This window comes from Eleutherodactylus coqui, chromosome 4 (genome assembly GCF_035609145.1).
Source record: "Eleutherodactylus coqui strain aEleCoq1 chromosome 4, aEleCoq1.hap1, whole genome shotgun sequence".
Lineage (NCBI taxonomy): Eukaryota > Metazoa > Chordata > Amphibia > Anura > Eleutherodactylidae > Eleutherodactylus > Eleutherodactylus coqui.
In genome coordinates, this window is record NC_089840.1 from 298,521,962 (window position 1) to 298,545,851 (window position 23,890).

Sequence of the window (23,890 nt, forward strand, 5' to 3'; positions counted from 1 at the left end):
AGTGGCACCAGTACTAACAGTATAACGGTCTCCAGTGACTGCAGGACTGCGCCTCTCCTCTGGCATCTGGCAGGACCCGCTGGGGGTTGCAGTTTGCAGAAACCGGTGGTTTTATACTGGAATAACCCTCGTCAGCCGCACCCATTCTGCAGGCTGATGGTCTCCTGCCGGAGGTGAAGCTCCGCGGTATACGACCACTTCTGGCACACAGCGTCTTCCGCTGACTGACTGCTTGTGTCGGTCGTATCCCCGGCGCGGTGCCATCACGCTGTTGGGAAAGTTTAAAGGCTAAAACCATTGATGCCCTGTCCTCCGGAGTTCTGCGTGTGCCGAGGAAAGCTGGCGACTGCCCACAACAGGGCCGAAAAGACCGGGCAGCAGCGTCCTCTGCCCATGATCAGACGTAACGAGGGGCTTGTGGATAATTGGCTGCAGTTTGACGTCCCCCATCAACAGATGACCCACAGCGCCTATATATGCTGTGAAGGTCGCCGTGACTCGCTGCCGTTGCGGCTCACCGTTGGCGCTCTCTGAATGCTGCTGGAACGTTTTGCACCCTGCGTGGACGAGATTTTAACACCCAAGGGTGCAGCTGGCAGACCTGGGACCGATTAAAGTGTCAGCCGTCCTCCACAGTGTAACACTTACTATGTGTCTCACAGGCTGGGGGTCCGTGTTATGGGCTGTGTGCTCTTGTGCCCTTTAACCCCTTCGTGACGGCCTGTTTTGGACCCAAGGATGCAGGATCTTCTGGGGATTTTCATCTCCACTTTTCAAGGTTTTTCCTCTTTTGACAAATCTATATTTTGTCTGCACCGCTGCGTCCGCGCTCTCCTCCATGACCTTTTTTATGTTTCCACGGATGGAGCGCAGTGCGTTTTTTGCATGACAGGCTGTAGTCTTTATTGGTGCCGTTTTGGGTACATGAGGCTTTTTTGATGACTTTTACTGTGTTTTTTGGGGAGGTCAGGAGGGGTTACATCACTCCTTAGGGAGAGCACAAAGTAGGTGAGTGAAGAGACTTATAAGGCCATGCGTGCTCTTCTGGGTAATATGCAAATTAGGGAGATGGAACAATACCTCTGCAGCGCCACCTATTGGATGGGAGCATTCCTGCAGATCAATGCTTGACCCTCTATACAGATCTATAGAGCAATGATTTGGAATTGAAAACCAAGCCAGACTCCATCCACAGACAGCTGTATCGGGGTCTTTGCCCGTCATCAGTGTGCAGGTGGGGCTGCAGAGGTATTATTCCATTGGCCTTTTTTGGGAGGTGAAATGAACACAAAAAACACGTTTTGGCTCCGTTTTTCCCCCTTCTTTGTAGTGTTTACTGTGGGGGATAAAATAAGTTTATTTTATTGTATGGGTCGTTACAGATGCGACAAACGTGCCATCCATAGGACGTGAGCTGACACCCTGTAGCCCTAAGGGGTTACATCTCATCTACACTGCTTGTACTATAAATGCTGCGGACCGAATGATCACACGGAGGATCCGCAGCATGCGCCCTGTGTCAGCGTGCCCTAACTGGTTATTCTGCTGTGCTGCCCCTCAGATCAGTGGAAGAGCATGGCGCTGGCCCTGAAGAATGCCGGGCATCTCCTGGTACCGATCCAAGAAAACCTTATAGACGCCATATGGAGCAGCCGACCCGAGAGACCCTGCCAGCCGCTCATCACGCTGGAGCTCAGCTACACAGGTCAGTATGGAAGCCGCCCGCCTCTCCTTACCTCCCTATTTCTGATTTCTCCCAACATGAATATATGGACATTGATTTGGGATAATGGATTCACTGCCTCCTGCTAGTGGCATATTATGCGCTGAATAGATGATGGCAGAGATCTCTGTACTGCCCCCTAATATATATACATAGTTATTAGAGCGCCCCCTTGTTACAGCCCTGGGTATAATACATGATGGGGGAGATCTCTGTACTGACCCCTGATATATCTGTACATAGTTATTAGAGCGCCCCCATGTTACAGTCCTGGGTATAATAGCTGATGGGAGAGATCTCTGTACTGACCCCTGATATATCTATACATAGTTATTAGAGCGCCCCCTTGTTACAATCCTGGGTATAATAGATGATGGGAGAGATCTCTGTACTGACCCCTGATATAGCTATACATAGTTATTAGAGCGCCCCCTTGTTACAGTCCTTGGTATAATAGATGATGGGAGAGATCTCTGTACTGTCCCCTGATATATCTATATATAGTTATTAGAGCGCCCCCTTGTTACAGTCCTGGGTATAAATAGATCATGGGAGAGATCTCTGTACTGATCCCTGATATATTATATATAGTTATTAGAGCGCCCCCTTGTTACAGTCCTGGGTATAATAGATGATGGGCAAGATCACTGTACTGACCCCTGATATATTATATATAGTTATTAGAGCATCCCCTTGTTACAGTCCTGGGTATAATAGATGATGGGAGAGATCTCTGTACTGACCCCTGATATATTATACATAGTTATTAGATCGCCCCCTTCTTACAGTCCTGGGTATAATAGATAATGGGAGAGATCTCTGTACTGACCCCTGATATATTATACATAGTTATTAGAGCGCCCCCTTGTTACAGTCCTGGGTATAATAGATGATGGGAGAGATCTCTGTACTGACCCCTGATATATTATACATAGTTATTAGAGCGCCCCCTTGTTACAGTCCTTGGTATAATAGATGATGGCAGAGATCTCTGTACTGACCCCTGATATATCTATACATAGTTATTAGAGCGCCCCCTTGTTACAGTCCTTGGTATAATAGATGATGAGAGAGATCTCTGTACTGACCCCTGATGTATCTATACATAGTTATTAGAGCGCCCCCTTGTTACAGTCCTGGGTATAAATGATGAGGGGGGAGATCCCTGTACTGACCCCTGATATATTATACATAGTTATTAGAGCGCCCCCTTGTTACAGTCCTGGGTATAATAGATGATGGGAGAGATCTCTGTACTGGCTCCTGATATATCTATACATAGTTATTAGAGCGCCCCCTTGTTACAGTCCTTGGTATAATAGATGATGGGAGAGATCTCTGTACTGACCCCTGATGTATCTATACATAGTTATTAGAGCGCCCCCTTGTTACAGTCCTGGGTATAAATGATGAGGGGGGAGATCCCTGTACTGACCCCTGATATATTATACATAGTTATTAGAGCGCCCCCTTGTTACAGTCCTGGGTATAATAGATGATGGGAGAGATCTCTGTACTGACCCCTGATATATCTATACATAGTTATTAGAGCACCCCCTTGTTACAGTCCTGGGTATAATAGATGATGGGAGAGATCTCTGTACTGACCCCTGATATATCTATACATAGTTATTAGAGCACCCCCTTGTTACAGTTATGCCAGAATTATGTGCCAGGCTGTACCCGGTATACATGTCCGTGTCGGCGCACGAGAGCCTCTTCATGTATTGGGTGATTTTGTGCACCAAGGAAAATTAAGACCGGCGTTCGAAATCCACTCCTAGGAATTTCCCCCAAAGTCTGTTACAAAGTAGCAGAACGTTTAGTATTAAAGGGTAACTAAACCCTAAAAAAATTGTTTACAAGCTTAGCAACACATCGGAAGTATTGATCGGTGGGGTCCAAGTGCTGAGACCCCATGAATCGCTAATACTAAGAGGCAGAAGCGTGGCACCTCCCCCTCTGGTATCAGCAAGTGGCCGACAGGCTCCATAGACTTTTCATGGACTCCATAGACTTCTATGAGCAGGGATGGAGGCGGTGCGGCCGTCTGTTTTGCCCGCTCCTTTGAGTCATCTGTGGGGCACCCGGATCTCCACTGATCAGTACTTCTGACACGGTACTGCCGGTACGACACGTCAGAAGTTTAACCTTTAGTTCCCCTTTAAGATTCAACGTAATACAGAGACCCCGCTGGAAGGTTTGTGACGGCAGCGGCCACCATGGCTGCTTTACTCTCACCATGGGAGGTCTAGATAGTGCCTCTACACTGCAGCTAATGTTTCCCTTTATCCATAGGGGTGTCATGGCAGGATAAGATCCTGGCACTTCGGGCGAAGATGGCGGAGAGGAAAGCCTCGTGGATCATCCTGACTGCGTTGGACGAGGTTGCATGTAAGTGATGCTTTGCTCTCTACTACATGTCCCATGACGCTTTGCTCTTTACTACATGTCCCATGATGCTTTGCTCTTTACTACATGTCCCATGATGCTTTGCTCTTTACTACATGTCCCATGATGCTTTGCTCTATACTACATGTCCCATGATGCTTTGCTCTATACTACATGTCCCATGATGCTTTGCTCTATACTACATGTCCCATGATGCGTTGCTCTTTACTACATGTCCCATGATCCTTTGCTCTTACACTACATGTCCCATGGTGCTTTGCTCTTACACTACATGTCCCATGATGCTTTGCTCTATACTACATGTCCCATGGTGCTTTGCTCTTTACTACATGTCCCGTGATGCTTTGCTCTTTACTACATGTCCCGTGATGCTTTGCTCTTTACTACATGTCCCGTGATGCTTTGCTCTTTACTACATGTCCCGTGATGCTTTGCTCTTTACTACATGTCCCGTGATGCTTTGCTCTTTACTACATGTCCCGTGATGCTTTGCTCTTACACTACATGTCCCGTGATGCTTTGCTCTTACACTACATGTCCCATGATGCTCTGCTCTTTCACTACATGTCCCATGATGCTTTGCTCTTTCACTACATGTCCCATGATGCTTTGCTCTTTCACTACATGTCCCATGATGCTTTGCTCTTTCACTACATGTCCCACGGTGCTTTGCTCTTTCACTACATGTCCCACGGTGCTTTGCTCTTTCACTACATGTCCCACGGTGCTTTGCTCTTACACTACATGTCCCACGGTGCTTTGCTCTTACACTACATGTCCCACGGTGCTTTGCTCTTACACTACGTGTCCCACGGTGCTTTGCTCTTACACTACGTGTCCCACGGTGCTTTGCTCTTACACTACGTGTCCCACGGTGCTTTGCTCTTACACTACGTGTCCCACGATGCTTTGCTCTTACACTACGTGTCCCACGATGCTTTGCTCTTACACTACATGTCCCATGGTGCTTTGCTCCTCCACTACATGCCCCATGGTGCTTTGCTCCTCCACTACATGCCCCATGGTGCTTTGCTCCTCCACTACATGCCCCATGGTGCTTTGCTCCTCCACTACATGCCCCATGGTGCTTTGCTCCTCCACTACATGTCCCATGGTGCTTTGCTCCTCCACTACATGTCCCATGGTGCTTTGCTCCTCCACTACATGCCCCATGGTGCTTTGCTCCTCCACTACATGCCCCATGGTGCTTTGCTCCTCCACTACATGTCCCATGGTGCTTTGCTCCTCCACTACATGTCCCATGGTGCTTTGCTCCTCCACTACATGCCCCATGGTGCTTTGCTCCTCCACTACATGCCCCATAGTGCTTTGCTCCTCCACTACATGCCCCATGGTGCTTTGCTCCTCCACTACATGTCCCATGGTGCTTTGCTCCTCCACTACATGCCCCATGGTGCTTTGCTCCTCCACTACATGTCCCATGGTGCTTTGCTCTTTCTCGGTCGCAGAATGCTGATGTCCCAGTGTAAAGGGATGTACATGACAAGAATTGTATTAACGCGGGCGATATTCATGCATGACCACAGAAGTCACACATGAGGAGACCCCCGTATTTTCAGTGTTTTGGGTGATCTTGCCCGTTATTTTCCATCTCCCTCACATGTAGATACAATTATGTGACTGAGATGCAATTTTTATATTTTTCCTATTGAAACAACCTGCAGTCCTCCAGAGTGTGAAAACAGCGTCTGCGACAATGTGATGAGTTACCTGCAAGACAGCAAAGTCACTGGGAAATCACTGGTGTACAAGTGCATTATTGGTCCAATGTTCGTGGACTGATATCGCGCTCGCCCTTGTAATACGTCCGAAGGCGCAGGGGAGCCTGCAGAGTGAGTCCTGTGCCGCGGCATGCCGTAGTAACAGGCTGCGTACAGACGGCACCCAACCGCAGGGAGCAGCGCAGATGTTTGGTTGGTGACAGACTCAAGCCGATGACTGAGCACCAACTTTATAACTTCCCCAATCATTGGGCCGCGTGAATCTGCCTCTAATCAGCAAGCGCTTATTGGTCAGCCCAATGGGTCAGTATGCAGGAAACCCAGGAGTTGTTAGCAGTGCTTCCCCCATGTGAGCAGCAATGATCTTACTGAACGGGCAGCAAATGGGGTATTAAAGACACAGGATAGGGTATAACTTTATGAAGAGTGGGGGTCTGACTGCTGTAACCCCGACTAATCGCAGGAACTGGGACCCTGAAGAAATGGAGTGGAGGTCACGTGTCCCTTCAGCATCAATAGATCTTGTTATTTGTATAGCGCCAACTTATTCCGCAGTGCTTTCAGGTAAGTTATTATTTATTACCCCCACCAAGCTGTTCAATCGACCTCGGATGGTTGGAAGGCCAAGTTGACTTTGAGCCGGCTACCTGAACCTTTCAGGGATTGAACTTGCAACCTTCAGGTCGTGAGTGAGAGCTTACACTCTGCACCACACGAGGCTCCTACTACGAGGATTCGGCAATCTCCGCTGCTGTCCTTGAGATGAGGGATCATCTTACAGGGATCATCGGGGATACAATCCCAATACATCCAGCATCAGCCTAGGGAAGGGTCATGTAAATGTCATTGATCGGCACACATCTGCTGTCGGCTCGTGTAAAAGGGCCTTTACATCGTCTACAGGATGCAGGGAGCGTCCTGCAGAACCCTTCCAACACGCAGGGATGTACTGATCCATGGTACTCGCCCAGCACATGTCTGGACCGGTGCTGTACGGCGGCCCGGCAGACTCGCCCGCCTGCAGGTAACGCTCCGCTTGTTGGGGGGTGAGATTGTTGTTGGCTTTAAGCAGTGAAAGCCAACCAGTCCGCTGACGGCAGATATATGCTATATACTTAGTAGTACCAGCAGCCCTTATAGAAGCAGTGAGGTCTCCTTGCTATATAAGAAGTGGCTTTGACCAGACTGTTCTTCCTCCATGTTTAGGGCTCTTCAATCTCCGAGGCTCAGATGTGGAATATAATCCGGTCTTCTTTGCTTACGCCATGGTCGGCACGGATACGATCAGGTGAGCTTACTGCACCATTCTCATCACGCTGCTTAACCCTTCCCATATACATGGCTATATAGTTACTAACTGCGTATGCCCTGTGTATAGGATGTATATAGACATCTAATAACAATCTTTATTTGTATAGCGCCATCTTATTCTGCAGCGCTTTCATTCTTGGGAGAATGCAGATGTTAGCGCAGTTTTCCCTATTCGATATACTGTGGGTGCCATATTGGATGGGGATAATGTACAGGCCCGGAGCCCCTCTAAAGGACCACACGGTCACATCATGGGCACCAAGAAGGTTCTACTTGTATTTAGGCGGGTAAAAGTTTATATGAGGTTTCAAACACAGGAAGTTGGGTAGTTACAGCCTTGTGTGCTGATAGGCCACTCTGAGAGCGAGGTAGCTGTGACATCATTCACCGGGAGGAGCTTCCCTTCAGCACGCTCTATTCCGTCTTGACTTGTTGTCCAGAGGAGATACTTCCAGTTTCCTCCAGCCATTTCCTGTCCTTGTATAAGTTTTTCACTGGTCAAGAAACCTGCCAGCCCGGTTTTTGGACACAATGCCCTGCTCCTTCAATTCTTGTGAAGGTGGGGGGGTGGGGGGGGGGCGATGTTCCCTTCCCCCAGAGGTTTAGATTGTGCACACAAAAATCATCACAAAAAATACAGACAAGAAGGCGAACCTCTCAGCCACCTCCCACACAGACAATCCAGCAATTACATGGGATATACAAGCAGTTTGAAACAAACAGGGGGGGGGGGTTGTACGGGGGGGGGGAGGTACAGGGGGGGGGTGGAACAGGGGGAGGGGGTGCAGGGGGGAATGCAGGCAGTAAGGGATTCCAAATGGAAATCAGTTATTATAAAGCAAGCGGGGTGGGGCGGTAATGAGATGCAGGGGTAGCGGTCATATGTGATAGGCAGGGTTGAAGGTATGAGAAGCCATAGGGAGGGGTCTGAAGTTCCGTGCGCTGGATGCCTTGGGGTAGAATATTCCAGAGGATGGGTGCTGCTCTAGAGAAGTCATGTAGGCGAGCGTGTGAGGTTTGTATTAGAGGGGTGTTTAGTCTGGGTGTGGTAGTGGATTGGAGTGTGCGGGCTGGGTGGTGTATGGACAGGGGTGGGGGGGGGCGATGTATGCTGGCGCGGCGCCATGGAGAGCTTTGTGGGTGAGGAGTGTGAATTGAGTTCTGTAGTGGATGGGCAGCCGGTGCAGCGACTGACATAGTGCAGAGGCGTCTGAGAAGCAGCTGGACAGGAAGATGAGCATGGCTGCTGTATTTAGAATGGGTTGGAGAGGAGCGAGTCTGGTGCGGGGAGGCCGATGAGTAGCGAGCTGCAGTAGTCGAGTCAGGGCTGGATGAGGGCGACCACGAATGTCTTTAGCGCGTCCGTAGTGAGGAACGGACGGATTTTAGCAATATTCCTGAGGTGCAGGTGGCATGGTCGGGCCAGAGATTGGATGTGGGGGGTAAAGGAAAAGTCAGAGTCCAGTGTGACCCCAAGGCAGCGGGTGTGCGGTCTATGTTCTATGGTGGTGCCAGACACTGAACCTTTACAGTTCATGCTGACACCTGAAAGCAATAGAGAAAATGACGTTTGTGGCTTTTAACCCTTTAAGTGCCACTGTCAATTCTCACAGCGGCATTAAAATGTACCGATCAGTCGAGAATTAAATGTCCCAAACCCCCTCCACCCTTCCCTAACTCCGGGATGAGATTGCGGGGTGCCATCTAGTGGTCATGGCAGCCTGGGGCCTCCTAGGGTCTCCCAGGGCTGCCATGACTGGTTGCCTATTAAGATGTGCCAGTGGAAGGAAGCCTGTTAAAACACAGAGTAGTACAGTACCAGAGTATCGCATTCTACTGTGTAAGCGATCAAACGATCACAAGTTTAACTTCCCCCTGGGGACTAAAAAAATCAGAAAGTAAAGATGAGTAAAATGAAGATTTAAATTATTATAGAAAATTATTAAAAGTAAAAAAAAAACAACCCAAAAACCCCGTTTCCCGGTCGTTGCATTAGAAAATAAATAAATAACAGTCCATTTCAGGCCTCCTTCAGACGGGCGACACGACATCGCCACGATATTACATCGGCGGTCCGTGCCATATGGCTGTAGTTTCCCGCAGTGATACTGCAATTTTGTAGCGCTACTAAGTCACACGATTTGTATCACCACTTCCAGGATTTTTTTTGGAGGGGGGGGGGGAGTGGGGCTTCTTAGGTGAAAGTGTGAATGATAAATGGTGAAACCACACGGGATCCCCCGAGCCACATATCCAGGGGGTCCTCGCACCGCGTCCCCCCATCCTGACTGCAGCGGTCCGCAGTGATTGCACTCCTGTTACTTCTCTTACAAGGATGATCTTGGATAAAACAAGTCTGTTTCTCTTCTGTTTTAGGCTGTTCATTAACGGCGAGCGCCTTGCGTCCCCCGCGGTCAGACGTCACCTCCTGCTGGACTCCTCCCCTCCTGCAGAGTTCAGAGTTCAGCTGGAACCCTATGAGTCCATACTGAGTGCGCTGCAGGGTGTGTGCACCGCGCTGCCCCCGAAGGAGAAGGTGTGGATCAGCGACAAGGCCAGCTACGCGCTGTCGGAGACCATTCCTAAGGTACAGTCACCGTGTTACACAGAGAAGGTCGGGACCTGGTTTACACATTAATGGACAGTTATGGCATCCTGGACCGTAGCTCCATTCATTTGGGGTATTACGGATGCCCTGCTCTCCTAACAGGTCGGAGTTCGGACACCGAGACCCCCACCCACCGATCAGAAAGTTAGCCACTGTGTAGGGGATAACTTTCCATCGTGGCACAACCCCTTTAACGCCTTCTTTCCTGCTGATATACATGTAGGTTGCAGGAGGGAAGGGTTTTAAACGCCTTACATGTATGGCACAAGCTCAGCAGGATTGGGCTGTGACTGACAGCCAGGGTCCTGCTGCAATGGCGGGGATCGGAGAGAACACCAATCTCCACCATTAACCCCTTACATGCCACAATCAATGTTGATTGTAGCATCTATAGAGTTAACAGAGAGTTAGAGCTCCCTCAATGACATCATCAGCCCTCCACCATCCAATTGGCTGTGGGTCTGCCACATCAAGTACTGGCAAGGAAGCCACATAAATACACTGCAGTACAGAAACACTGCAATGTATTATCTGAACAGTCATAAGATCGCAGGTTCAAAACCCCAAGAGGGAGATAGAAAGGGTGAAAAAAATAAAATTAGGAAAAAATATTCACTTAATAATCGAATAAGAATTAAATTACATATTTGGTATCGCCGCATTCCGTAACGGTGCGTACAATAACTGGAACACACTTTGTAACTTGCATGGCAAACGCTATAAAAAAAAAGGGGGTGAAAATTCTCCCTTTTTTTTTTCCATCTCGCCTCCCAAAAAATGCAATAAAAGTGATCAGTATGTAACCCAAGATGAAATGACCACCGCTCTCCGCTGAAGAGATAAGCCCTCACCGAAGGAAAGACATTCTAGGTCTGTGAATGCAGAAATGCTGAAACATGATTTCTGTAATCGTACTAAACTGCACAAAAAGTCACCGTGTCGCCACTTCATCAATGCTGTAAAAACAAAAAAAAGGCAGAATTAATCCGTCCTTCACCCCGCCCCAAAAACTAATCAAAGTTCTACAATACATTATATGTATCCCAAAGTGGTACCAGTGAAAACTACAACCCTCATCCGGCCGCGTGGGCTCAAAAATAAGGAAAAGTGGAGATGAAAATTCAAAAACATTGTCGTCTTTAAAGGGGTTTTCTGGTCACAAAATGAAAATAGTGAAATCTAGGCGGCCCAGCTCGGTAGCGGCAGCCTGCACCCTTCATCCGCCGCTCTGGACCCTCTTCTCCATCCCGTGCAGCCGCTGATCCGCCGCCTGTTTACATGCATCACGTCCGCAGTAAACACAACAGACTGTTACCTACAACTCCCAGCATGCATAGCGCTTGTCACCCAGCCAGCACTGTAGCTCCGCCCACAGCTCGCGGGTCCTGCAACTTACCAGCACCAACCTCCCTGTCACTGAGAGAAAGCCCGCTGCAGCCGGGAGACCGGACCGTCCGGCACTCTGTACAGCGCTGGGCTGCCACTCCTGTCCTCCCATCATGCACTGCTCACAGGATGGTGGAGGCTGCGGACAGGGGTGGGAGTAGCAAATGCGGACAAGATGTCGGAGGAAGCGGGGATATTATTCAGGTGGAGGGTCATGTGACAATCATACAGTAGCTGGAGGGTCCAGAGAGCCGATTACAGAAGGGCTTATTGTGAGGATGGACATTAGATTTACACTGTTAGTCGGCGCCCAGAAGAGCCCTTTAGGGCCCAAAGTAGGCCGCATCCTTAAGGGGTTAACAGCCCCACACCCCCTGTCTACCTCTGACTGCGATGTAAATCCACATTGTAGTCTGTTTGGCGCTGATGTTAACCCCGCGTGTGGGGAAAGAAAGAGCCGACGTGCCACTTCCTGATGCAGAAGTTACTTTGGGGAGTCGGCACTCGGCTTTGTGCCTCCTGGGAAATGGCTGAAACTGCATGCAGAACCGCAGAAAACTGAAAGGCGAATCCACTGTGGGTTCGGCCTTGTGAACCTGCCCTAAGGGGGGCTTAGGAGACCCCAACTTGTGGGGGACATCAGAGCGGGGGGGAAGGAGCCAGATGGGTGTCAGCAGAAATCAATATGGCTGCAGCATGGGGGCGACTACTGAGAAGAGGGGCACGAGTATAAATGCTGCGAGGGTTGTTGATGTTTGCTCTATTCTCTGTCTTCTCCGTACTTCCTGCAGACGCAGCGCTACTTGTCTCCTTACACTCCGGTGTGTCTCGCCAAAGCTGTGAAAAACGCCAGAGAGGTCGAAGGCATGAGGAGAGCGCACGTGAGTACAGCGGGGGTTAATATTACTACTCGGGTATTGATCCGGTCTCCTCCGGACCGCTCATCAGTCCCGGCTCCCAGCAGGCACACCACTCTGTGGCATGAAGGGTCCTCATAGACCTGTGATGTCATCCATCGGTCACATGACCCAAGAGCAGCTATAATAAGGGGGTATGGTACTGTGCCAGGAAGAGGGCACCACGCTCACCCGAATGCAGTGGCATGGATGCTGATAGGATATGGATGACTGATGCTGAGGATGGCTAATCGATGTAGACCCCTTGACGGATGTATTTACACGCAGTGGATCTTGGTGCGGATTTTGCAACAGAACAGCAGCAGATTTAACCCTTTCAGTTGAAGAGTTGACATCGTCTGCGGATCGTCGTCAGATTCTGCACCAATTCCGCTACTTGTGAGAATACCCCGAGTCCGGACCACCGCGCTCTTAGTTGGGTCATAAGGACATCATTAAGAGGTTCCTCCCACTAGGATTCCCTCGGCGTGAGCCGCTGCGGAGGGCAGGTGACCCACAACACTTGCTCTGGCTGTCCCACATGGAATACATGTATTTCCTGCTCCAGAACATGAAGGTACTTTTTAACCCCATGTGTGCTGAGTGTTTATCTGCGGTGCCAACGCCTGTGTCCCGCTAGCTGCTCCCGGCTCTAAAGCCCGGACAGTAAACCTTCTTGCAGTGGCACGTGTGGATGACGAGCCGGACCACTGCTACAACCTGATGGGGCTGCAGGTAGCATCTCGGGTACCGGTAGTCAGAAGGACACCAGAACTAGTCAGGAAGGAGGAGGGAGGAGTTGCATCTCTTTTTGAGGTGTCTTGCTGACGCCTCTCCAGAGCTTCTATTGTCCCTCTCTTGCTTCTGCTTCCTGGCCGGACAGATTGATGTCCCTGAAGTGTAAGTGACTTGGAGTCTTAAGGCCCGTTTACACGGGACAATGATCACTCAAAATTCGCTCAAGCGAGAGTTTGACTGACAGTTTTGAGCGATCATCTTTGCATAGTCTATAGTAGTTAATTAGCCACTAAAGAGTTAATGCAGGCGGAGCGGGACCCCTCTGATAGCTCCAAGAACAGCAGCTGCTTTGTATATGCAAACAGCCGCATTGTTCTCAGAGCTTTCAGCTGGTGTCCCGCAGAGAACTGCCAGCGGGATACCAGCTGTAAGAATACTATCAGCGCTGCCTGCTGAGAAAATCTGTGTGCGGCGCTAATAAGTCATCGTTGATTTTAGCTTGCTAGAAACCACCGATGAATGAAAAGTGTACGATGGCCGCACGTTTAGACGCAACGATTATCGCTCAAAAGATGGCTTTTGAGCGAATTTTGAGCGATAATCGTTGTCTAAATGGGCCTTTTGCTGGGAGCTTCCAGGGGTCGTCCAAGATAGTTAATTTGCAAATAAACCGGCTCACCGTGTGTAAAAACCACACAGTAACTTCTCCTCCGCTCTCCCGGCTCCCCGATGTGTCGGCGCCATCGCTCCGAGTCTTCCCTCTGATGTAATGTTACATCCTGCAGCAGCCCGTCTACCGGACGTCACAAGCTGCTGCAGCCAATGGCAGAGCTCAATGCTTGATGGCTGAGTTCTGTCATTGGCTGCTGCAGGCTGTAAACATTATGTGAGGGTGGGAGTGGGCCCATGCCACAACGGAAAGCACACAGACCAAGAACCCGTCCGAAGGGGCTCTTACTGGGGGGCGTAGGAGAGCGGTGCGTCACCCTTCGTATATATTCTGCTGAGATTGGGAGTCGCCATCTTGAATCGCAGCGGCTGATGATGTTGTGCTTCTCAACTAATATAGGAACTGATTAGCTGTAAGTGAAGGCTTCATCCAGCGGGGGGCGCTCAGCCTCTATCCTTATGAAATCTGTGTTTCCTCTTGTAGGTGAAGGACGCCGTCGCTCTTTGTGAGTTCTTTAACTGGCTGGAAAAAGAGGTAAAAATCCCAAATTGCTGCCTGTTGTATTCGGTCGCACATTAAAGGGGTATTAAGACCTCTGTTCTCAGGAGTATCGAGACCCCGGGTCATAAGACCCGTCCGGGCGGTCTCCTAGTGTATAGGATATAGCTGGATCTTACTGGAATAGCGTTTATCCCTTTAATGTGGAGACCCTTTTTTTTTTCTTTTTCCTCCCACCTTCAGTAAATCCTAACCTGTTGCTGTCTGAGCGCTGGGGGCCGCCGTCTGAGCGCTGGGGGCGCTCTTGGCTCTGGGGGTCGCGTTCTATCTGTCAGTGATGTTGTTTAATGTACCGTATAATGGACAGAAAAACTTCTGAAACGTTCTAAGGGAAATGGAGAAAGAACCAGTTCCGCCATCTTTGTGTGTGGGGGGGGGGAGGGGCGGTGTTGTTTCATTGCGTGGCTCGCTACAATTACGAGGCGACTGAGTTTTATCGTCTCTTTTTCTGAGCCGCTTTTAAAAATTACAATATCTTTAGAAATAACCGACGTCCTGCCGCCATGACTGTTTATTTGTCCGCGGGTCTCGCTTCCTCACGGGACGTCCTGCCGCCATGACTGTTTATTTGTCCGCGGGTCTCGCTTCCTCATGGGACGTCCTGCCGCCATGACTGCTTATTTGTCCGCGGGTCTCGCTTCCTCATGGGACGTCCTGCCGCCATGACTGTTTATTTGTCCGCGGGTCTCGCTTCCTCACGGGACGTCCTGCCGCCATGACTGTTTATTCGTCCGCGGGTCTCGCTTCCTCACGGGACGTCCTGCCGCCATGACTGTTTATTCGTCCGCGGGTCTCGCTTCCTCACGGGACGTCCTGCCGCCATGACTGTTTATTTGTCCGCGGGTCTCGCTTCCTCATGGGACGTCCTGCCGCCATGACTGTTTATTTGTCCGCGGGTCTCGCTTCCTCATGGGACGTCCTGCCGCCATGACTGTTTATTTGTCCGCGGGTCTCGCTTCCTCATGGGACGTCCTGTCGCCATGACTGTTTATTTGTCCGCGGGTCTCGCTTCCTCATGGGACGTCCTGCCGCCATGACTGTTTATTTGTCCGCGGGTCTCGCTTCCTCATGGGACGTCCTGCCGCCATGACTGTTTATTTGTCCGCGGGTCTCGCTTCCTCATGGGACGTCCTGCCGCCATGACTGTTTATTTGTCCGCGGGTCTCGCTTCCTCATGGGACGTCCTGCCGCCATGACTGTTTATTTGTCCGTGGGTCTCGCTTCCTCACGGGACGTCCTGCCGCCATGACTGTTTATTTGTCCGCGGGTCTCGCTTCCTCATGGGACGTCCTGCCGCCATGACTGTTTATTTGTCCGCGGGTCTCGCTTCCTCATGGGACGTCCTGCCGCCATGACTGTTTATTTGTCCGCGGGTCTCGCTTCCTCATGGGACGTCCTGCCGCCATGACTGCATATTTGTCAGCGGGTCTCGCTTCCTAATGGGACGTCCTGCCGCCATGACTGTTTATTTGTCCGCGGGTCTCGCTTCCTCATGGGACGTCCTGCCGCCATGACTGTTTATTTGTCCGCGGGTCTCGCTTCCTCATGGGACGTCCTGCCGCCATGACTGCTTATTTGTCCGCGGGTCTCGCTTCCTCATGGGACGTCCTGCCGCCATGACTGCTTATTTGTCAGCGGGTCTCGCTTCCTAATGGGACGTCCTGCCGCCATGACTGCTTATTTGTCCGCGGGTCTCGCTTCCTCATGGGACGTCCTGCCGCCATGACTGCTTATTTGTCAGCGGGTCTCGCTTCCTAATGGGACGTCCTGCCGCCATGACTGCTTATTTGTCCGCGGGTCTCGCTTCCTCATGGGACGTCCTGCCGCCATGACTGTTTATTTGTCCGCGGGTCTCGCTTCCTCATGGGACGTCCTGCCGCCATGACTGCTTATTTGTCCGCGGGTCTCGCTTCCTCATGGGACGTCCTGCCGCCATGACTGTTTATTTGTCCGCGGGTCTCGCTTCCTCACGGGACGTCCTGCCGCCATGACTGTTTATTCGTCCGCGGGTCTCGCTTCCTCACGGGACGTCCTGCCGCCATGACTGTTTATTCGTCCGCGGGTCTCGCTTCCTCACGGGACGTCCTGCCGCCATGACTGTTTATTTGTCCGCGGGTCTCGCTTCCTCATGGGACGTCCTGCCGCCATGACTGTTTATTTGTCCGCGGGTCTCGCTTCCTCATGGGACGTCCTGCCGCCATGACTGTTTATTTGTCCGCGGGTCTCGCTTCCTCATGGGACGTCCTGTCGCCATGACTGTTTATTTGTCCGCGGGTCTCGCTTCCTCATGGGACGTCCTGCCGCCATGACTGTTTATTTGTCCGCGGGTCTCGCTTCCTCATGGGACGTCCTGCCGCCATGACTGTTTATTTGTCCGCGGGTCTCGCTTCCTCATGGGACGTCCTGCCGCCATGACTGTTTATTTGTCCGCGGGTCTCGCTTCCTCATGGGACGTCCTGCCGCCATGACTGTTTATTTGTCCGCGGGTCTCGCTTCCTAATGGGACGTCCTGCCGCCATGACTGTTTGTTTATTTGTCCGCGGGTCTCGCTTCCTCATGGGACGTCCTGCCGCCATGACTGTTTATTTGTCCGCGGGTCTCGCTTCCTCATGGGACGTCCTGCCGCCATGACTGTTTATTTGTCCGCGGGTCTCGCTTCCTCATGGGACGTCCTGCCGCCATGACTGCTTATTTGTCCGCGGGTCTCGCTTCCTCATGGGACGTCCTGCCGCCATGACTGTTTATTTGTCCGCGGGTCTCGCTTCCTCATGGGACGTCCTGCCGCCATGACTGTTTATTTGTCCGCGGGTCTCGCTTCCTCATGGGACGTCCTGCCGCCATGACTGTTTATTCGTCCGCGGGTCTCGCTTCCTCATGGGACGTCCTGCCGCCATGACTGTTTATTTGTCCGCGGGTCTCGCTTCCTCATGGGACGTCCTGCCGCCATGACTGTTTATTTGTCCGCGGGTCTCGCTTCCTCATGGGACGTCCTGCCGCCATGACTGTTTATTTGTCCGCGGGTCTCGCTTCCCCATGGGACGTCCTGCCGCCATGACTGTTTATTTGTCCGCGGGTCTCTCTTCCTCATGGGACGTCCTGCCGCCATGACTGTTTATTTGTCCGCGGGTCTCGCTTCCTCATGGGACGTCCTGCCGCCATGACTGTTTTTGTCCGCGGGTCTCGCTTCCTCACGGGACGTCCTGCCGCCATGACTGTTTATTTTTCCGCGGGTCTCGCTTCCTCACGGGACGTCCTGCCGCCATGACTGTTTATTTGTCCGCGGGTCTCGCTTCCTCACGGGACGTCCTGCCGCCATGACTGTTTATTTGTCCGCGGGTCTCGCTTCCTCATGGGACGTCCTGCCGCCATGACTGTTTATTTGTCCGCGGGTCTCGCTTCCTCATGGGACGTCCTGCCGCCATGACTGTTTATTCGTCCGCGGGTCTCGCTTCCTCATGGGACGTCCTGCCGCCATGACTGTTTATTTGTCCGCGGGTCTCGCTTCCTCACGGGACGTCCTGCCGCCATGACTGTTTATTTGTCCGCGGGTCTCGCTTCCTCACAGGACGTCCTGCCGCCATGACTGTTTATTTGTCCGCGGGTCTCGCTTCCTCATGGGACGTCCTGCCGCCATGACTGTTTATTTGTCCGCGGGTCTCGCTTCCTCACGGGACGTCCTGCCGCCATGACTGTTTATTCGTCCGCGGGTCTCGCTTCCTCATGGGACGTCCTGCCGCCATGACTGTTTATTTGTCCGTGGGTCTCGCTTCCTCATGGGACGTCCTGCCGCCATGACTGTTTATTTGTCCGCGGGTCTCGCTTCCTCATGGGACGTCCTGCCGCCATGACTGTTTATTTGTCCGCGGGTCTCGCTTCCCCATAGGACGTCCTGCCGCCATGACTGTTTATTTGTCCGCGGGTCTCTCTTCCTCATGGGACGTCCTGCCGCCATGACTGTTTATTTGTCCGCGGGTCTCGCTTCCTCATGGGACGTCCTGCCGCCATGACTGTTTTTGTCCGCGGGTCTCGCTTCCTCACGGGACGTCCTGCCGCCATGACTGTTTATTTTTCCGCGGGTCTCGCTTCCTCACGGGACGTCCTGCCGCCATGACTGTTTATTTGTCCGCGGGTCTCGCTTCCTCACGGGACGTCCTGCCGCCATGACTGTTTATTTGTCCGCGGGTCTCGCTTCCTCATGGGACGTCCTGCCGCCATGACTGTTTATTTGTCCGCGGGTCTCGCTTCCTCATGGGACGTCCTGCCGCCATGACTGTTTATTCGTCCGCGGGTCTCGCTTCCTCATGGGACGTCCTGCCGCCATGACTGTTTATTTGTCCGCGGGTCTCGCTTCCTCATGGGACGTCCTGCCGCCATGACTGTTTATTCGTCCGCGGGTCTCGCTTCCTCATGGGACGTCCTGCCGCCATGACTGCTTATTTGTCCGCGGGTCTCGCTTCCTCATGGGACGTCCTGCCGCCATGACTGTTTATTTGTCCGCGGGTCTCGCTTCCTCATGGGACGTCCTGCCGCCATGACTGTTTATTTGTCCGCGGGTCTCGCTTCCTCATGGGACGTCCTGTAGTTTGTGTGACTCTCTTCATTACATTTTATCTTGGAGACCTTGTGTTTTTGTTTTGTGACGCCGCTCGCCGTGCCGGATAAATAACGCGTCACAGTGATAGATCAAACGTCTGCGGACGCAGCGATACCAAATATGTTTTTGAGTTATTTTGTTTTTCCTTGTAAATATGGAAAAGGGTGTTTTTGTTTTTTTTTTTTTTGGGGGGGTTCCTTTTTTTTAGCTTTTTATTTTTTCTAATAATTAGATTTTTATTTTTCGTCCTGAAGGGGACCTGCGATGGTTGGAGCTCTCATACTCTACACTGTAATACCATAGTATTGCATTATACTGCATTCTGACAGGGAGCCCATCAAGCCAATCCACAGTCACATCTTGATATGCAGTCGGTCAAGGCAGCCCTGGGGATCTTCAGGTACAGTGACAACCAAACGGCATCTTGTGATCTCATCACAGGGGGCCGTCGGGACATTTAAAGGTCCCTGTCAAAATTGACATTTGAAGGGTTAACAGTCGTGAGCCACGTGACTGCTGGTCGTGGGTGTTGCGGGCTGGTGTCAGCTCTCAGACAGCCGGCACCCACCAGGCATGGAGCAGGATTGGGTCCTGATCCTGTTCCATACAAACCCTGCAGCTTGAAGGGGTAAAACTGTGAATGTTGTTCTTCCAATTGAGGTCCGTTCGTGCGCCGCCTTCTACACAGCAGCCCGCCTGAACAAGCAGAGTTGCAGTGTAAAGCATGGGGCAGGGAAGCTCAGCCGTTGTTAGTCAGTTACCCATCTGGCTGCCTGGGATGTCTGGCATTGTGAGGAACGGTCAGATAGAATTACTTTCCTTCCTCGCTTTGTACTGATGCTTTGTTACTTTCCGATCGCAGATCCAGAAGGACACGGTCACAGAAATCATGGCTTCCGACAAGGCAGAGGACCTCCGCAGGTAAGACGCCTGCAGGGGGCGCATTCACATCTGCACTAGTTTTTCATCATAGGAATCCCTGGACAAAACCAAACGCTGAACGAACCCCTCGGACTTTAACCCCTTAGTGACGGGGCCTAGTGTGGTACTTAAAGGGGTTAGGTCATTAAAGCAAAACCCCATTCCCCAGCTGAGCCTGGCCTAAAATAACAACGGAGAGTATACTCCCCTCTAAGACCCCCGGGGCACACTGACAGCATCAGCAGTGGGTAGACGGGCTGGACGGAAGCATGTGACCACTGCAACCAATCGGAGGCAGCAGCGTCTCATCCCCACACTCCTGGCATCATGGTGGCTTCTCTCTAGTCTCTGGCATTCTAGCAGGATCCCAGCTATTAGTCATGGCCGGCTCCCCCGGTGGTTGGGGCAGGCTCGGATCATGCATGCTATAAATGTACGGCCTTGTGCGGGAAACTCTTCCCTCCATGTACATTGCTGCAACGGAAGGGCTTAATGGAGTCGTTGGGCTGCCATTGTGCCCCCCGGCAGCTTACAGGGTGACCCAGCGCTGTGCGCTCCTCTGGTGCGGAGAGATGATGTGTTACAATGTATCGAAGCCCTCTGACCCTTCTGTCCTCTTCTCTCCCTCAGCCAACAAGAGGATTTTGTGTCCTTGAGTTTTGCGACCATTTCCAGCTCCGGACCCGACGCCGCCATCATTCACTACAAGTAAGATCCCTTCTGGCAGTTAGCCATAAAGGTGAGGTTCTGTATGATTAGTAACGGTGTTGTGCGTCCCGCAGGCCGGTGCCGGAGACGAACAGGAAGCTGAGTGTCGGCGAGATCTTCCTCTTGGACTCGGGCGCTCAGTACAAGTAAGGAGGGCGCACAGCCCTGGAGAATAGAGGGGGCTGTTATCCCTCCCAGCGACGGCTATCGCTACGTTTACTTTCTACTGCTTTTAGAAATGGTGGCGACCGTATCTGCCGCCATATTGATTGTCACTTTTGCAGTAGGTTCTCGGCAGTTGACAACGAGTTCTAACTTTGTTCTAATCAGGCTTAACCCCTTCACGCCCCAGAACATAGAGTTGCATCATGGGGTGCGGAGTTTGCATGGAGCGGGATCCGATGCCGATCCTGCTCCATACAATATGGGTCTTGAACGGTGATGAGACTGCAAGAAGCTGTTCGGTTGCCATGGCAGCCTTGGGGCTTCTGAAGACCCCCAGGACTGCCATGGCTGACTGCCTGTGGTGTGCTTGATATATTATTACATTATACCGTATGAGTGATGAGTCGCAGGTTCAGATCCCTCTGAGTGATGGAAATACTTGGCGATGTCCTCGAGGCCTGAAAGAGCAGCTCCTTAAAATGAAATGTATGTAACGGACAAGATTTGTCCCCTGACCAGCGGGGGGCGCAGTAATATTATCTTCCCTTGGGCTGTTGTTCCCTGGATATGGCCGTTCCAGCGGCCGCTCTACCATTTTCAAGATGGCGGCCCTGCTTCTGTGACTACCCTGTGCCCTCCTGCTCTGATTGGCCGACGCTGCTCGCGCCAGTAGAATGTATTGTCTTAGATCTGTTCTCACAGCGCCTTGTGCTGCGGATTCTGCAGTGACATTCACGCCACTTTGACCCTCCATTGAATTCTATGAAACCTATAATGTACTTGGCCTGTAGGGCGTACGGCGCACATTCTGTAATGTGCGTTACAGAAGAAGGGAATTGACCTGCCCGTGCGTCACGCTGTTTCCACTTTGGGCAGTGTGCAGATTCACCCCATTGACTGCGCCTGCGGATCTGAATGAAAACCCGCAGAGCTGTGAGGCCGCAGGCCGCTGCTGACGATTAATCAGATCCGCGCTGGAGAGATTCAATGTGGATCTGATGCCGCTTGTCCCGTGTGATCGAGGCCTCGTACGAGCGACGCACTGGAGCGGCGGCCATCATGAAAGACGAGCCGTAGGAACGGGTGTATGCGAGGGAGAAGGAAGAGCGCCGGGTAATATTACTCTCCCTCCAGTCATAGAAGCAGAGGGGCGAATGGTGTGTGTGTGGGGGGGGGGGGGGCGTCTGACAAGAATGTAGAAAAGCTGCAAGGAGGTAGAGCCTAAATTCTGGGTCCGGGTATTACACGTCCGTCCAGATGCTGAAAAAATGAATTCGCGTTTTTGACGCCATCTTATACAGAACAAATATTGGAAACGCACTTAGAGGTGAGTGATGGATTCCTGGTTATCTCTCCTCAAAGGGATGGAACGACAGACGTCACCAGAACCGTGCACTTCGGGACGCCGACAGACTACGAGAAGGTGAGCGCATCCTCCATGTTGCATTGAAATGAAGGAGGTAGAGGTCATAAATGTTGCGATGCATCATGTGACCCGAGCCTGACTGCCCTCCATGCCCTGGTGTATGCCCTGTCATACGTGTTCTCTCTTCCACCCTGTAGGAGTGCTTCACGTATGTTCTGAAAGGACACATTGCCGTCAGCGCCGCCGTGTTTCCCAACGGAATTAAGGGTAAGTCTAGTACGCCGTAGTGAGCTCCCTGCTGGGGTTATATCCCTCGCTGCCCCCCGCTGGGGTTAGATCCCTCGCTATCCCTCGCTGCCCCCCGCTGGGGTTAGATCCCTCGCTGCCCCCCCCCCCCCCCCCCCGCTGGGGTTAGATCCCTCGCTGCCCCCCCCCCCCCCCCGCTGGAGTTAGATCCCTCGCTGCCCCCCCCCCCCCGCTGGGGTTAAATCCCTCGCTGCCCCCCCCCCCCCCGCTGGGGTTAGGTCCCTCGCTGCCCCCCGCTGGGGTTAGATCCCTCGCTGCCCCCCCCCCCCCCGCTGGAGTTAGATCCCTCGCTGCCCCCCCCCCCCCGCTGGGGTTAAATCCCTCGCTGCCCCCCGCTGGGGTTAGGTCCCTCGCTGCCCCCCGCTGGGGTTAGGTCCCTCGCTGCCCCCCGCTGGGGTTAGATCCCTCGCTGCCCCCCCCGCTCGGGGTATATCTCTCTCTGCCCCCACTCAGTTTGTACCCCTCAGTGCCCCCAGGAGGCAGGACTTCTGCTCCGTCACGTGTCGTTGTGCCGCTGTATAAGCTTTCTGTGGTGCGCAGGCCCGTAAATCTCCTGATCGCCCTTTAGGGTCCTTTTACCCTCCGCAGTATCATTCAGATAACCAGCGCCAATCAGCGAGGCCTTCACGTAGGCGATTCACTCAGTGGGAGGGATGATCAGACATGGGATTATCCATCCCCCATACAGGACCGGCAGCATATCCCCCATTCACACGGTCATCAGGGGTCTACCTACCTGATGGCGATCTGTCAGCAGACACTCTCCGGGGGGGGGCAGTCCAGGCTGGGTGCTTCAGTCTCTGACAGCTCATGAAATGGCGTGGCGGCCCCGCCCATCATCGACCGATACTCCCCCCTCTGGGACAGAACCTAGAGGTAAAACTCCTCCCTACCATTTAGACTCCACCCCCAGTGTGGCGCTGCCCCCTGCCCCCCCACCCCCACCCTACTGAGCTAGCTTGCCACGGACTGTCCCTAAAGCCATTGGGGATGACAATCCTGCCGGACTACGTATAAAGCAGTAAGTACGGCTCCTGAGAACGGAGGCCACTGCTCAGCCAGTCCATAAATCCCGCCTCCACGGCATGATGCAACCAATCACAGCCATCGCTTTGTGGACGCAGAATTTATGAACCCCGTAACCAGGAAGTGATCTTCCAAAAAACACAAGCCCCCCTGTAGCCATGGAAAAAGGGAACATTGAAAAGTGGAATTTTTTGAAAGTTGGAAGGAGAAAACAAAAGATGTTTGTGTAGCGAATCTGGGGCCAATCTGGTAACGATAAATGAGGATCCTAGCCCAGACACCCTGCTGGAGTGTACGCGGCGTCCGCACCGGCCAACACAAGGTCCCTGCAGGGACTGTAACCTGGGTCTGGGAGGAGGAGGCTGATCTTACAGCGGTTGGCTGCCAGGCAGAGCTAACAGAGGGACACAGACTCACGGTGGGGGACAGGACAGATACGGGTTCCTCACTTTCGTCTGGATGCGCAGAAGGCTTCTCTGACAGTTTTTTGTTTTCTCCTTCATCCTGTTACTTTTTGACTTTCACGCCTTTCGCCTGCGGCGTTGTAACTATTTAAAGAAATGGCGTGAAAACCATTAAGACGGCGGCTGTTAACTAATTATTTCTTAATTAGGCTGCGAGTCTTGTATACAGTGTATCTCGGAGGAGCTAATTAGATCCATTCTTCAGAACGCTACCTTTATTGCCAATTATTGTAGCGGTAATTCATCTGATTATAGTACGTCGCGCTCGGCGAGACGTAACGTGCGGCCGGGGCCTA

The 23,890-nt window shown here is 52.1% G+C and overlaps 1 protein-coding gene across 1 annotated transcript in view; it reads left to right on the forward strand.

Moving 5' to 3' along the window:
• XPNPEP1 (X-prolyl aminopeptidase 1) overlaps positions 1 to 23,890 on the forward strand; it is a 45,937-nt gene that overhangs the window by 11,887 nt on the left and 10,160 nt on the right. The window contains 11 exon segments of the mRNA XM_066601488.1: positions 1,562 to 1,705; positions 4,022 to 4,117; positions 7,084 to 7,165; positions 9,565 to 9,775; positions 11,974 to 12,063; positions 13,970 to 14,020; positions 19,501 to 19,559; positions 20,190 to 20,267; positions 20,342 to 20,413; positions 21,795 to 21,855; positions 21,996 to 22,065. Coding sequence (XP_066457585.1) covers positions 1,562 to 1,705; positions 4,022 to 4,117; positions 7,084 to 7,165; positions 9,565 to 9,775; positions 11,974 to 12,063; positions 13,970 to 14,020; positions 19,501 to 19,559; positions 20,190 to 20,267; positions 20,342 to 20,413; positions 21,795 to 21,855; positions 21,996 to 22,065 — 1,014 coding nt within the window.